The sequence below is a fragment of the Mastigoproctus giganteus genome, chromosome 8, assembly GCF_048544385.1.
Source record: "Mastigoproctus giganteus isolate SK-2022 chromosome 8, ASM4854438v1, whole genome shotgun sequence".
NCBI lineage: Eukaryota > Metazoa > Arthropoda > Arachnida > Uropygi > Thelyphonidae > Mastigoproctus > Mastigoproctus giganteus.
This window is the reverse complement of record NC_143582.1, coordinates 111,457,690-111,471,161: the sequence shown is the minus strand read 5'-3', so window position 1 is coordinate 111,471,161 and position 13,472 is coordinate 111,457,690. Positions and strand designations below refer to the sequence as shown.

The 13,472-nt window shown below is 36.3% G+C and overlaps 1 protein-coding gene across 1 annotated transcript in view; it reads left to right on the top strand.

Moving 5' to 3' along the window:
- The window catches only part of LOC150081772 (ankyrin repeat and SOCS box protein 8-like), a 47,483-nt gene extending 34,552 nt beyond the window's left edge, over nucleotides 1-12,931 (top strand). Inside the window, exon 3 of the mRNA XM_090379640.1 lies at nucleotides 12,228-12,931. Within this exon, the coding sequence (XP_090235766.1) occupies nucleotides 12,228-12,863 (636 nt within the window). The 3' untranslated portion in view covers nucleotides 12,864-12,931. The remainder of the gene's footprint in view (nucleotides 1-12,227) is intronic.
- The last annotated feature ends 541 nt before the right edge of the window (nucleotides 12,932-13,472 follow it).

The window sequence follows — 13,472 nt, the reverse complement described above, 5'->3', positions numbered from 1 at the left end:
CCTTAGAAGCTACAACATCAAATGCGTGCAATTACCCTGCAGGAACCTACGGTCGCTTGTCTCCAACGTGAAGACCGCTGTCACACCTGTCTTATGCAGCAATGTGGTGTATCATATCACCTGCAGAGACTGTAACAGTTGCTACATAGGGGAGACATCAAGACGTCTCCAAGATCGCCTCACAGAACACGACAGAGCAATCCGGCTTGCCGAAACTGACCAGTTCGCGGTCACAGAACATTTTTGGGCCACCAACCACGATCTTGACCCCAAACGCAACTTTGAGATAGTGGACCACTCACGAAACTTTCGCCACCGCCTATGGCTAGAGTCACTCAACATAATAAACAATTTTAAGGCATTAAATCGCCAGAAAGGCATGTGTCTACATCCCATCCTGGAAACTACCGTTTTATTGCTGGATGATCAGTGGCGTAGAAGCAGCACACGTCCGTGCAACAACAATGACGCATGATTAACGTGCCACTTTGCTCGTTGTATTGTATTCAAAATTTGTATTAACTTGTCAGTTGACAAAGGGACACGCGTCCCGAAAGCTACTGGTTTTAGCTTATTATATTTTATTATAATTTGTTTTGTTTGTTAATAAACTGGGTAATAACTATAACTATATGCGTATTCTCTTTAATCTGTAACTTAGTCTTACAAATTGTAAGCAAGTTTTAAGAAAACAAATCCACTTTTCTTTTTTCTTTTTTTTTTCTTTAGACTAACTATTAACCCCTATAGTCAGTCTAGTGGCACTGCTCCTACCTCCCTGTGGTAGGGCCAGTAACCTGGGAGAAGAAATCCACTCTCGCAGGGCTGAAAGGAGCAAAGATGGAAAACATTTCATTTCCACCTATAGAGCCATCGAGCTCAAGAACAATGACAAAGGACAATGAAAATGACTTTTCTCAACCTAAGAGGTTGAAAACAACCCCTCAAGAGGAGATTCCAGCTTTCCTCATCGTACATTCACTCTCTGAACAGCCTCTGAGCAAATTATCACCTTTCCTTGTGCAGAAATGCATTGAGACTGCTGCAGGCCCACCTAAATCAGTAAGGCACTTCAATCCGGTGATCTTCTGATTGAGACTACTTAACCTCAACATTCTACAAAGCTATTAAAGCTCACAAATTTTGGAGGTCATTCAATAAAAGTTACTCCCCGTGCCACACTAAACTCCTCTAAGGGAGTAATAACAGAATTGGATTTATTAACAGTATCAGAGGAGGAAATTGTCAAAGAGCTACACAAACAAAAAGTCATCCAAGCAAGGAGAATTATGGCTTGAAAAGTTGGTATTCTTGTTCCACCAAGGAGCATAATTCTCACTTTTAATACTCCTAGCTTGCCTAAAATCTGTGAAATCAGGCTATCTGCGTTGCTGTGTCTGACCATACATCCCAAATCCCATCAGGTGCTACAAATGCCAAAAATACACACTCCCAGACTGCATGTCGAGGTGAGGCAATATGTCCTAATTGTGGATCTAAAGAGCATAATCAATCTGATTGCACTATTACCACTCTGCATTGCTCAAATTGTAAGAGTAACCATCCGGCTTTCTCAAAAACATGTGAACTATGGAAGCAAGGGAAAAAAATTCAAAAATATAAAATAGAAAACAAAGTGATATACTCGGAGGTGAGAAGACAAATAATGAAAACAGAAACAAAGCATACGTATGCCAGAGCCACTCAACATTTCCAATCAGTGGATATTCAAACTGATGTATCAGTTCCTCCAAATATATCCATACTGAACAAGCCAGTAACACCCTAATTACCAAACCAACCAATGTTTCCTAAACAAAACCAAAAGTGTCAGAAACCATGAAATCACAATCATCACTCTACTCCGGAATGGACATTGATGAATGCCATGACTCAGATGATGGAATCCTAGAATTACATGCAACTGATGAGACGGATGTGAGCCGTCCTTTCTTTTCTAAGAAAGACAAAACAAAAATAGATCGATACAAGCAAACTACAACTAAAAAGCAGTCAGAACCAAAATATGCCATAAAACCACATAATGGGAAGAATCCTTCAGTGGAATTGTTAGAGGTTTTTGGAATACAAAAGATGATTTACAGGATCTTATCGATCGGTACAAGCCAGCTGCCATAGCTTTACAGGAAACTCTTAAATTCTCAAGTGTGTCCTACCATTAAGAACTATGCTATTTTTAGATGCGATAGGAGTATAGACATGCCACCTCATGGAGGGGTGGCGATTATTGCCAGAAACAACATTCCATCCAAACATGTTTCTCTTCAGACTCTTTTGAGGTAGTGGCAGTGTGCATTGTAATTGGTATTACTCTCACAATAGCATCTATATATCTCCCTCCTAATTTCTCTTTCTCCTTGGATGAATTATAAAACTTAATAGATCAGCTGCCATCTCCCTTCTGCTTATTCAGAGACTTCAATGCTCATCCACTATGGGGATCTCCAAAAGTTGAAAAAAGGGACAAACTAATAGAAGCCCTGCTGGATACTCATCATCTTACCCTATTAAACACTGGTGAGCCCACATATATCCATTTTTCTACGGGATCCATGACTGTAATAGACCTTACAATCTGTTCTCCAACCATATATTCCAATATGGAGTGGTCAGTTCTAGATAACCCACTAAACAGTGATCATCTACCGATCCTTTGCAAGATACAAACACAAGTAAACTTGTCCCCATCGCAGTGCTCCAACTGGAAATTCCATAGGGCATGTTGGCATGAATACTCCTGTCTAACTCAGTTTGACGATGATATAATCCAGTCCCAGCCTATAGATAATGTCACCGATCATATAACCAACCAGATATTACATGCTGCTACTTCTTCAATACCTAAATCTCAACCTGGGAAACGTAAACACAGCAGTTATTGGTGGAATCAGGAATGCATACATGCTAAACAAGAAAAAAATAGAGCTTGCAGTTTGTTTTGAAAATTTCCTACATCCAGTAATCTTATTAACTTTAAAAGACTCAAGGCGAAGTTCCGCCAAATAAGAAGAAAAGCCAAGAAATATGCCTGGATAAGTTTTAGTTCCACTACTAAAAAGGACGCGGACAATCCTCAATCCTAAACTGGAAAGGACAGGAGTTGTCTGCACCAACAGAAATAGCTAATGCAGTAGGCAAATCCTTATATCAGCAGTGTCCACATACAACGAAACCTTTCAGGCATCTGTAGAAAAACAAAAAATAAATTTCTCTATTAAGGTATCCCATCTGTACAATCAGCCCTTCACTCTAAAGGAACTTTTGGAGTCTCTCAATAAAACATCTAGTACTGCTGCTGGTCCATATGGAGTATGCTATATAATGCTAAAAAAACTAAATAACAATGCACTAAGCTCCCTGTTGAAATTCTACAATAGAATATTTTTAGAAAATAGTTACTCGCAATCCTGGTGTCACTCAATTGTTCTAGCTTTTCTGAAACCAGAGAAGCATCATACCATCCCGCATAATTACAGGCCGATTTCACTGACTGGCTGTTTAGGAAAAGTCTTAGAAAAAAATGGTACACAAGCAGCTAACGTGGTTTCTAGAAACCAACAATCTGCTAAACAGAAATCAATATGGGTTTTGGAAAAATCGCTCAACCTTAGATGTGATGATCAAAGCAGAAGTAAACATCCGCAATGCTTTCGTAAGGAGACAGCATCTGGTCATGGTTAATGTAGATATTGAGAAAGCTTTTGACACCACATGGCAGTATGGTGTCGTTCAAGACCTTCATTCTTCTGGATTGAAGGGGCAGTTACCCCAATTTATACAGAACTTTCTACCACAGAATGTTTCAGGTCAGATATATGAACAGTTTATCCAACCCATTTGAACAAGGTGTACCACATGGTTCCATCCTAAGCGCAACATTATTCACAATAAGAATTACTAATATGACATGAAACATACCAAAAACAGTTGAATCATACATGTTTGCTGATGACCTGATTATCTCTTGTCAGTTTCAAACTATGAATGCCATTGAAAGGCAGCTTCAAATATCCATAACCAGAATAGAATCGTGGGTGCAACGGAATGGCTATTCCTTAGCAGAAAATAAATCGACAGCAATGCATTTCTGCAAAATACACAAACTATATCCAGATCCTGAAATATATTTAAAAAATAACCTGATTCCTCTTACCAATAACTTTCATTTATTGACAATAAACTTAAATTTTCTAATCATATAGCCTACCTTAGAACAACCTGTCTAAAGAAATTGAACATCTTAAGAGCTATCTCCACTAACTCCTGGGGTGCTGATAGACACTCACTATCACATCTCCACAGAACTTTAATTCGGTCCCGCTTAGATAATGGATCACCTGTGTATGACTCAGCAAGGAACAGTTCCTTGTTGCGGCTAAATACAATTCAGCATAGTGCCCTAAGGATAGCCATGGGAGCCTTCAGAACATCTCCAGTCCACAGCCTATATATTGAGGCTAATGAACCCCCATTGCACCTCAGGCAAAAAAACCCTACTTTGTAATTATGCTGAAAAAATTAAAAGTATTCCATCTCACCCCAGCTGGGAATACCTGTTTGATCCTCAAAATGTAATGTTATACCATAATAAACCGAATGAAAACGACCCTGCAGGTCTTCGATTGCAAGAGATTATGAGCAGTTGGAATATTAACTTTCAGCATATCCTTGATGACTATGCTTCTCCTGAACTTCCCTGGATTCAGTTTTCACCTCGTTGTGATACTTTCTTTCTGAGATGGGGAAAATGCTACCTGCAAAACAACAACCTACAGCAGCTACATGAAGCCCACATCCTAGAAAACTCAGAAAAACTACTTGTCTACACTGATAGCTCCAAAACAGCTGAAGCCGTAGATGCTGGATCAATTTCTTCTACCTTCTCAATATCCGTATCTCTTCCTACCAAATGCAGTATCTATACCGCAGAATTATATGCAATAAAACTGGCCCTAGATAATATAAGTAAGCAGCATTTCAAGCAAGCTTTGATATACACTGACTCCTTAAGTGCAGTCACCGCCATTCAGTCTGTTACTTCTTCCCACCATCCCATTCTGAAACAGATCCAATACAGATTATAACAATATCAAACATCTAACCAGATGGTCACCTTCTGCTGGATCCCTGGTCATGTCGGCATCCCAGGTAATGAATGTGCAGATCATGCTGCTAAACATCCTGACAGTACATCATTCTGTCATCTGAAAGTCCCATACACTGATTATAAATCCACTATTCAAATAGCATGTAGGACTCAATGGTCAGAACTGTGGCAAACACAAGTCAATAATAAACTATTCCAGATTAAAAAAGAACCTCAGCTGTGGACTTCTAGTTTCAGGAGAAGCAGGCGAGAAGAAGTCATTTTGGCAAGACTTCGAATTGGTCATTCTTATACAATGCATCTGTTCTTGCTTATGGGAGAGAATCCTCTTCAATGTCTCATCTGTCAAACCCAGCTAACAATGGAAAAATATTCTAATAGAATGCCCTCAGTACGCAACTATCCGAAAATCCAGTTTGTATTCTGTATCCAATTTGCAGTAACCTTTAACTTTATTACACATACTTGGCAAAAATGCAAATTTTGAAGAACTATTTCAATACTTGAAATGCACAAAGTTATATAACCATCTCTGAAAGACATAATATACAATTTTCAGTCATAAGAAATTCATGAACAGGCACAATATGGCCCAGGAGGCCCTTGTGCCAAAAATCCTCAATTACAATAACAATCCGAAATATATAGTATGAACAATGTAACGTTTTGTGCTCACACCTGCTACCTACTCTACCAAATCAATGTTAGTGACTGAGTTAGCATCATCTAGGAAGTGACATCATTGCATCATTTCCATCTCGCATTTTTGTTACCAATCGGTTTTACTTCAGTCTGAAAATTTAGTAGGTGCTTCCAAAGATGTTTTCACATCAGAAATTTTTCTAATCCTGCTGTTCACATCAATAACTTTCAAGTAAATTCAAAGGATGGATCACTAGTGCAATAAACTTCATTTAAGTTCAGTAACTGCGGACAAGCTATGGCAAAAATGCCATTTGGGTAACTTTGTATAACTTTGCTAAGTTACTGCTAGAAAGATTAACCATTTGCAGTCCCTTAACCCAATGTCGCTCTGGGTGTGATAGCGTAAAATTCCGCTTTCAGTCCAATGTCTCGTCCAGAACAATCTGAAAACCTAAATCTGTTTATTGCTATTTATAGTCAATTATTAAGTGCATGCAGCTTTTTTTTTTTTTATTTATTTTTTTTTTTTTTTTAGGCCTCTTATAGTCAGATGTTTTGAATGCTGAGACTGTTTCTGATTAGGAAATTTGTTTTCTGCTTTACTGACTCAATTATTGAACTGCGATCTATTTATACTTCATATAGAGAATCTGAAAAACTAAATTTGTTTATAATCAGTTGTTAACAGCATGCTTTTTTTTTTTTTTGCATGTGTCTGAATGTCTCAACCTGCCGTTTATTTATACTTTACATAAACAAGCTGAAAAACAATAATGTTTATATTTAGTAGTTTAACCTAAACTACTGAATATAACAGCAGGTGTTTCTCTCTCTCTCTCTCTCTCTCTCTCTCTCTCTCTCTCTCTCTCTCTCTCTCTCTCTCTCTCTTTCTGTCTATCCTCAAGTCCAATGCGGAAACGTCTGTGATATTGTTTCCGATTATAAAATCTGTTTTCCCACTACTTGCTGTAATCCATTTTCACTTCATGTAAACAATCTGAAAAACTAAATAGATGTTTACTGATGTTTATATTTGATTTTTAATGGCAAGCGACATTGTTTTCTTCAGTGTTAGAAGTCATAAAGTAACTTGTACTTTGTGTTAGAGTGAAATTTTTAGATGGAGAATTTGAAGGAGAATTTGAAGGAAATCTTGCAAATATAGTTTCACGACTGTTCCACATGGTGTGACTGGGTTTAGGTTTCACTAAATGAATTGGAGATTTTTGGAGTTATTATCAACATTGAACTAAATGAAAAAATTGATATAAAGAAATATTGGTTTGGAGAATGGACAGTCAGAATTAAATTTTTCAAGAAGGTATTTAGTAAGGATAGATTTCTGCAGATATTTTGGATTCTGTATCTCTGCCCACCCACAAAAGAACAAACAAGGAATTCAAAGCAGGGGCTCTAAAGTAAATACATTGTCAATTATCTGTATGGAAGGTTTTGTGAATATTTTCTTCCAAGTAGAAATTTTCCATAGAGCTTTTAAGCTGGTTTGCCATGCTATTTAAAATCTTAACTTGTGTAAACCCAAAAAAAAATAAGTTTTTAACATCATATTTCATCTGGTTATTTGCTTTATTGGACCTCATGGGGAAGGCAGTGCAAATAATTCTGGATTGCAGAGGGTTAATAAATAAATAATTGTATTAATGTTTACTGAACTGTTAGCCAAAAAAAAAAGACTCCTTAATTTTTTTAAAAAACTAACTACAGTAACTTTAATTGTGAGAATTTATTTTTAAAACCCCAAGGTGCTCTTTCTGTAAAATATTAATAGCCATCTTCTACAAGATCTCTTTCAGGCAGATACATGTCTACATCAGTAAAGCACAAACTATAACGCATTGCTCTCATTGGTGCGTCAACGACAATTAAAATCTCCCCAAACACCAAGCGGTGGTTCAACTCCGAAATGAAACAAGCTTTTAATCTAAAGCAAAAAGCCTACAGAACCTGGAAAAGGTCTGGATCCATGCTAAATCACATTGTTTACAACAAACAAAGAGCGAATTTCCTGTGTGTGTGTTTGGAAGAAGGCACATCGTAAGTATATCCACAGAAGACTTAGGCATTCCAAGCATATTGGAATGCCTAAGTCTTCTCTGGTATATTGTTTAACAATATATCTCCAAGTATATTGTTTCCACACATGGTCAACAGATTGAAATGGATGAAGAAACGATAAACCTGTGGACACAGTCAACCTTTCACCCTGACCAGGAAAAACATCCACCTCCCTGTAGTGGCCATCACAGATAAGGCCTGGACCAAGCTTGCATATGTTAAGATCTCAAGGGAAATGATTATGAAAGCAATAAAACAGCCTTTCCAACAAATCTACAGTTCGTTCCAACAAACTTCCCCTCTTTATTCTCAAAATATGCAGTATCTATGTGATTGACCTGTTACATCACATCTTCAACCGTATCCTCGAGACTGGTATCACACCGACAATTTGGAATGTCTACCATACTTTACCAGTTCCAAAAACTAATAAACCAAAAGATCCCAGAGGCTACAGAGCAATCTCTATTTCCTGTGGACTACTAAAAGTGTTTGAAAAAACGATATAGTCCATCTTAGTCGATCACTCCTTTAGTGGGCTTCCACATCACCTTCATACTGTTATTCTTAGGAGGTCTGTGCTTTCAAATCTGAAAGACTGAAATGACTGAAACCCATGAATTGGTAGAAATTCCAGATTTAAATCCATATTGATTAGGAGACATTAGATTTGATGCCATATAGTGGCTATTTTAGCCTGTAGTGGAGGCATCATTCTAATGTTTTATCCATCATGGGAAGGAATGCAATTGGTTGACGGAGGTTTTCTGATACAGGCCAGTTTCCAGTATTGTGAAGGGTGCTTGGAGGTATTGGCTGGTGCATAATTGGGTGTTGACACTGCACAGTACATTTGGCTGAATTTGTTTTAAGGCTGTATGGAAGTTGCTAAGTAACATAAGCTAAATATTAACTCATAACTAAGTTATGCAAAATTTCTGATCAACCCAAATTTCTAATAAAGGGTTAAAAAAGGACCAATTTTGAGGAATGGGCAACCATTCATGTTGCCCATTCATTAAGGTAAAATAAATAATTTTTCTCACTAAAAATAGTGAGCAACATTAGAAATTTTCGCTAACTATTTAATAAAGTAATGTCGAAAATGACATTACTTCTAATAATTTTTTCCCCTCCAAAATAACTCTTGGGGTCTCTTAGACCCCCCATACATCTGGTGCAGGGTTAAAATGTTTATTCAGAAATAGTGCTTATCCAGCTATTACACCTGTTGAGCATAATCTCTTTCAGTATGTAACTACGAAAAAAAAACTGGGTTTACTACTTAGTGCATCACTTTCATATTGTGGAGACACTTTTCTGCGACTTGGTTCAGTATTGCACTATTCTAAATAAAAGGCATTGCTCCAATGGAGAAGTACATTGCTTTTTATATAAAGTAGAAACAAAAAGAAATATGCTCAATGTGTGCAATAATTTTACATAGCTTTAATAGCTTGAGGCTTTTCCCTAGACAACTTCCAGATATTTTACGAAAATTTAAAAAGTAAAAATCTTTCATCTTCTGACCCTCTTGGGCCCAGGCACAGCCACATTGACTACATTACTATAGTTATGCCACTGATAATACTCTGCACCAGTAATTAATGGACCGTGTACTTTTCAGCAGCCTGAGATTGTCTTGTAATGTGTATGCCAGTGTCCACATACCAGTCCTAATAATTAAAACCTGGATGCCCTCAGCATTTAAAGACTCAAGCGAAAAACTTGCACATTAAAATCATGTCTATGAAAATCCGAACACATAGTAATCATAATAGCTACATTTCAGTTTGACAAACCCTGTGACAAATGACTACAACTTCTTAAAATATTACTAGTTCCTTAAATGCTGATCTCCAGGTAATTCTCCAGTATGATAAAACTTAGTTAACTCCAATCCTTATAAAACCCTGTGTGGGTAGAACAGTGGTTATAAACACGATCCTGGACCTATTCCATCTGGGGAATAGGTCCAGGTTCAAATCCTGTTAATGATGCAAGGAACTTTTATAAGCCCTTTTCACTCCATGGTTGAGTTAGTCAATCTCAGATGTGAATTAAACAAGGTTTGCTCCACCCCTTGGAAACTCTGCTTTTTTTTTTTTTTTGTTCAGTAAAACAGGCAAATTGACCAGAGAACCATGTAATTTATGGACATAATATAATGGGCAGATAAGATGGCTCTTGGGTACATCCTTATGAAACAAAGTCCTTTTTTTATTTTTTGCAAAAAAAAAAAAAAAAAAAATCTCATCTGCTGTTCACATTGTTAGACAAAAATGCATCTTTTCTGGGGATGACCCTGACTTCTAATCTTCCTCGGCTTAACATAAAAATTGCTTCTTCTGCATCAAAAAAGAGTAGGCTTTTGCTTACAGTGTTATTTTTCTTATAAACATCTACTACCCCCTAAAAATCTGCTCCACCTTAGAAGACTCATATAGCACAGTTCTTCCACTCCTTGTAGAGAAGACTTGGGTTCAAATCCTGTCAAGCTGGCAAGAATTCTCATGGGTGTATTTTTTTTTGCACTCTAGCCAAGATAGCTTATCTCCAGTAAGGGTTGTAGAGCCCCTCCAATTTTTTTCATCCATCAAAACAGGTAGATTAACCATAGAATATACACTTTAGAGGAAACAATATTCTGATATATCATAGCCTTGACTTTTGTGCAAAAACTAAACAAAAGCTGCTACAATGGAATATTGTTCCCACATCTGCCCCTTCTCCCAAAGGCTTTTCTGAACTCCTTGACTCTATTCAAAAGAGCAATCAGGTTAATAATTCCACACAGTTTCACTCCCCTTTGTTTCTGATTATCAGTTTCTTCCCTATGCCTTTTCTATGGGCCATTCTGAATTACCAAAACAACCCAAACATGTGCCAATGCAAATCAACATCCATTGTGCACTCCAAAATGTGAACTAATTCTTCTTCACTTATCCCTTCTTCTGTTCTTTGGAACAGCTATCCTTATGTATTTCCTGAAAATTATATTCTAGAGGAATTGTAGTTATATAAGCAAGTGTCTTCTGTCTTCTCAACCTGTACACAATGCCAAAGTACTACAGTTGAACCAATAGAGTCAGTTCTTAGATTGGCCACACCAAGTACTAAATTTGCATCAGAGTGAATGTTTATCAGACCCACTACTCCTGTTAGTAGTGATAGTTGGCTAATGATGTCTATATTAATTTTACTTCTGTATCTCCCATGCTTATATCCATTTTGCCACTATATTTAGTTTGTGTTTTACCTTAAATAAAGAGACAAGCAAGCACAGTAGAAAATTGCAGTTGTTATTTAAAGTGACAGAAGGTGGAACTTTGAAGCAATTTTGCAAAATCTTGCGTTTGGTCATTAGCTGTGTATGGTGTAAAGGAAAGCAGGATGGAGCTGTTTAATTCTTTGCAGAGTAATACAATGGAAAGAATGATGAATTGTGCTTCGTGTCACTTTTCTTTTGATGTAGGATACAATGATGAACAGTGCTTTGTGTAAAAAAAAAAAAAAAAAAAAAAAAAAAAAAGTTGCAGTCTGGAAATGCAGTCTTGTTCCATTTTTTTTTTTTTCTTTTTTTCTTTTATGTATGACTATAATAAGACTACTCAAGATCCAACAGCACAGCCTTATTTTGGAAGTTCTGCTATATAGGTTCCAGTAACCTTTTTCTGTTTCAAATTACTATTTTTAAAAAAACAAATCATACAAAAAGTAAATATTATTTATTTTTCCTACTCTACTATTGTGTAGTTGGTCAGAGTTAAGCAAGCCTTTTTAATGGAATGTGTACTATGATGTTAACATTGGCAGTCTATGTAAATATGAGTTTGTGTATTCTTTAATTGAAGAATAAAAAACTTTTCTTAGTGATTATGTTTAAAAGCATTAAGTAGAATATTGAAATAGTTTTATATTCTGAATGTAACTAATTTTCTTCTTCCTTCATTAGAAGAGAGATTGTATATGGGAAAAGTTGGTGCGAGGAGGTTTATAGAATATGTTAGTAGCAAAGAAATAATTTTAATGTTTAAAATAGAACAGAATCAATTCATCTTGTATGGGGGGAGGGAAGTTGAACACTTTTTATATAAATAAACATTTATCACAATGCATTTTTTTTTTTTTTTTGGCATTTTTAACATTTCATTTAGAATATTTATTTGTTTTGTAGCTAGTTAACACACACACACACACACACACACACACACACACACACACACACACACACACACACACACACACACACACACACACACACACACACACACACACACAGTGAGAGTGTTTAGTGTGAATTTTTTGGTGATGATATATCATTGAATTAATTCCCTTAGTGTACTTTGTATATGCAAATTTATTTATTTTTGTGTAGGTAAATGCATATGATGGGTATCATAGAACAGCTCTTCACCATGCTGCTGAACACAGTGCTGAGTCTGTACGTATATTGTTGCAACGTGGTGCTGACACTGAATCTGTTGATATTAACCACAATACCCCTCTTCATTGGGCTGCATTTCGAAATAAGTGGGAGTGTGTGCATGTTCTACTAGAATATGGTGCTAATGTGAATGCCGTTGATTTTAATAATGACACACCCCTCAGTTGGGCAGCAATGAAAGGAAACTTAGAAAGTGTAAGGTTGCTACTTGACTATAACGCATCTGTAGATACAGTGAATTATAATGGAATGACACCGCTTGCAAGAGTAGCGGTACTCCTAGCAACAGGTTTGAACTCATCAGATGATGACATATGTTTTGAATTATTGTTACGTGCATTAGGACAAATAGAACTAAGAGATCAACAGGGTCATTTGTCTAGTATTATTGCACGAGATAGGAGACTAGCTGATCATTTAATGATTTTGTGTTCCTCTCCACGTTCTTTGCTAGAAATAACCAGGTTTGTTATCAGAAAAAATTTACCTCAGTGTCATCTTCCTACTGTTATTCGCCAACTTCCAGTCCCTGAACGATTACACCCATTCCTTTTATTACAGAGTTAAGATTACAGTAATAAAGAAAATAATAAATAAATACACACACATGCTCTCACATGCATGCATAAAAAACTAGTTGCACAATTTAAATTGTATTAAAAGGTTAGATATGTAATTTCTAGATATATTTTACTTCTCATTCAGACTGTCTTTAAACTTAGAGCTGAAAATACTTCTCTGCTTGTTCTGTATAATTCTGTCACAATAAATTGTAATTATCTTAAAAGAAGAAAAAGAAATTGTACTTAGTGGGGAGCTTATGGTATCATCATTTACTTCCATCTTTCTTAATGACTTTCATTGAAACCTAGACTTAAATTAAATTAAATTTCATTTGAATTCTACTGGAAATTAGCAAAGTAAAATTCATTCAAAGTTTAAGTATACTATCCTGCCAAAAGTCAGGTGACACATGCTTTGAATAAAAAATATATTTAAAAAAAATTAATAGTTTACATTATTTATTCAAAGAAATCAGTAGCCCTAATGACTGCTTCCTTATGTGGTGGAAGATTTCTACTTATTTCTGTTAGAAAGCTGGTGGTGTTGTTCCCTACTCCTTTAATGTCTGAATTGTTCTAATTTTTGCATTTTAGTTCCTTCCAAAAATGTTCA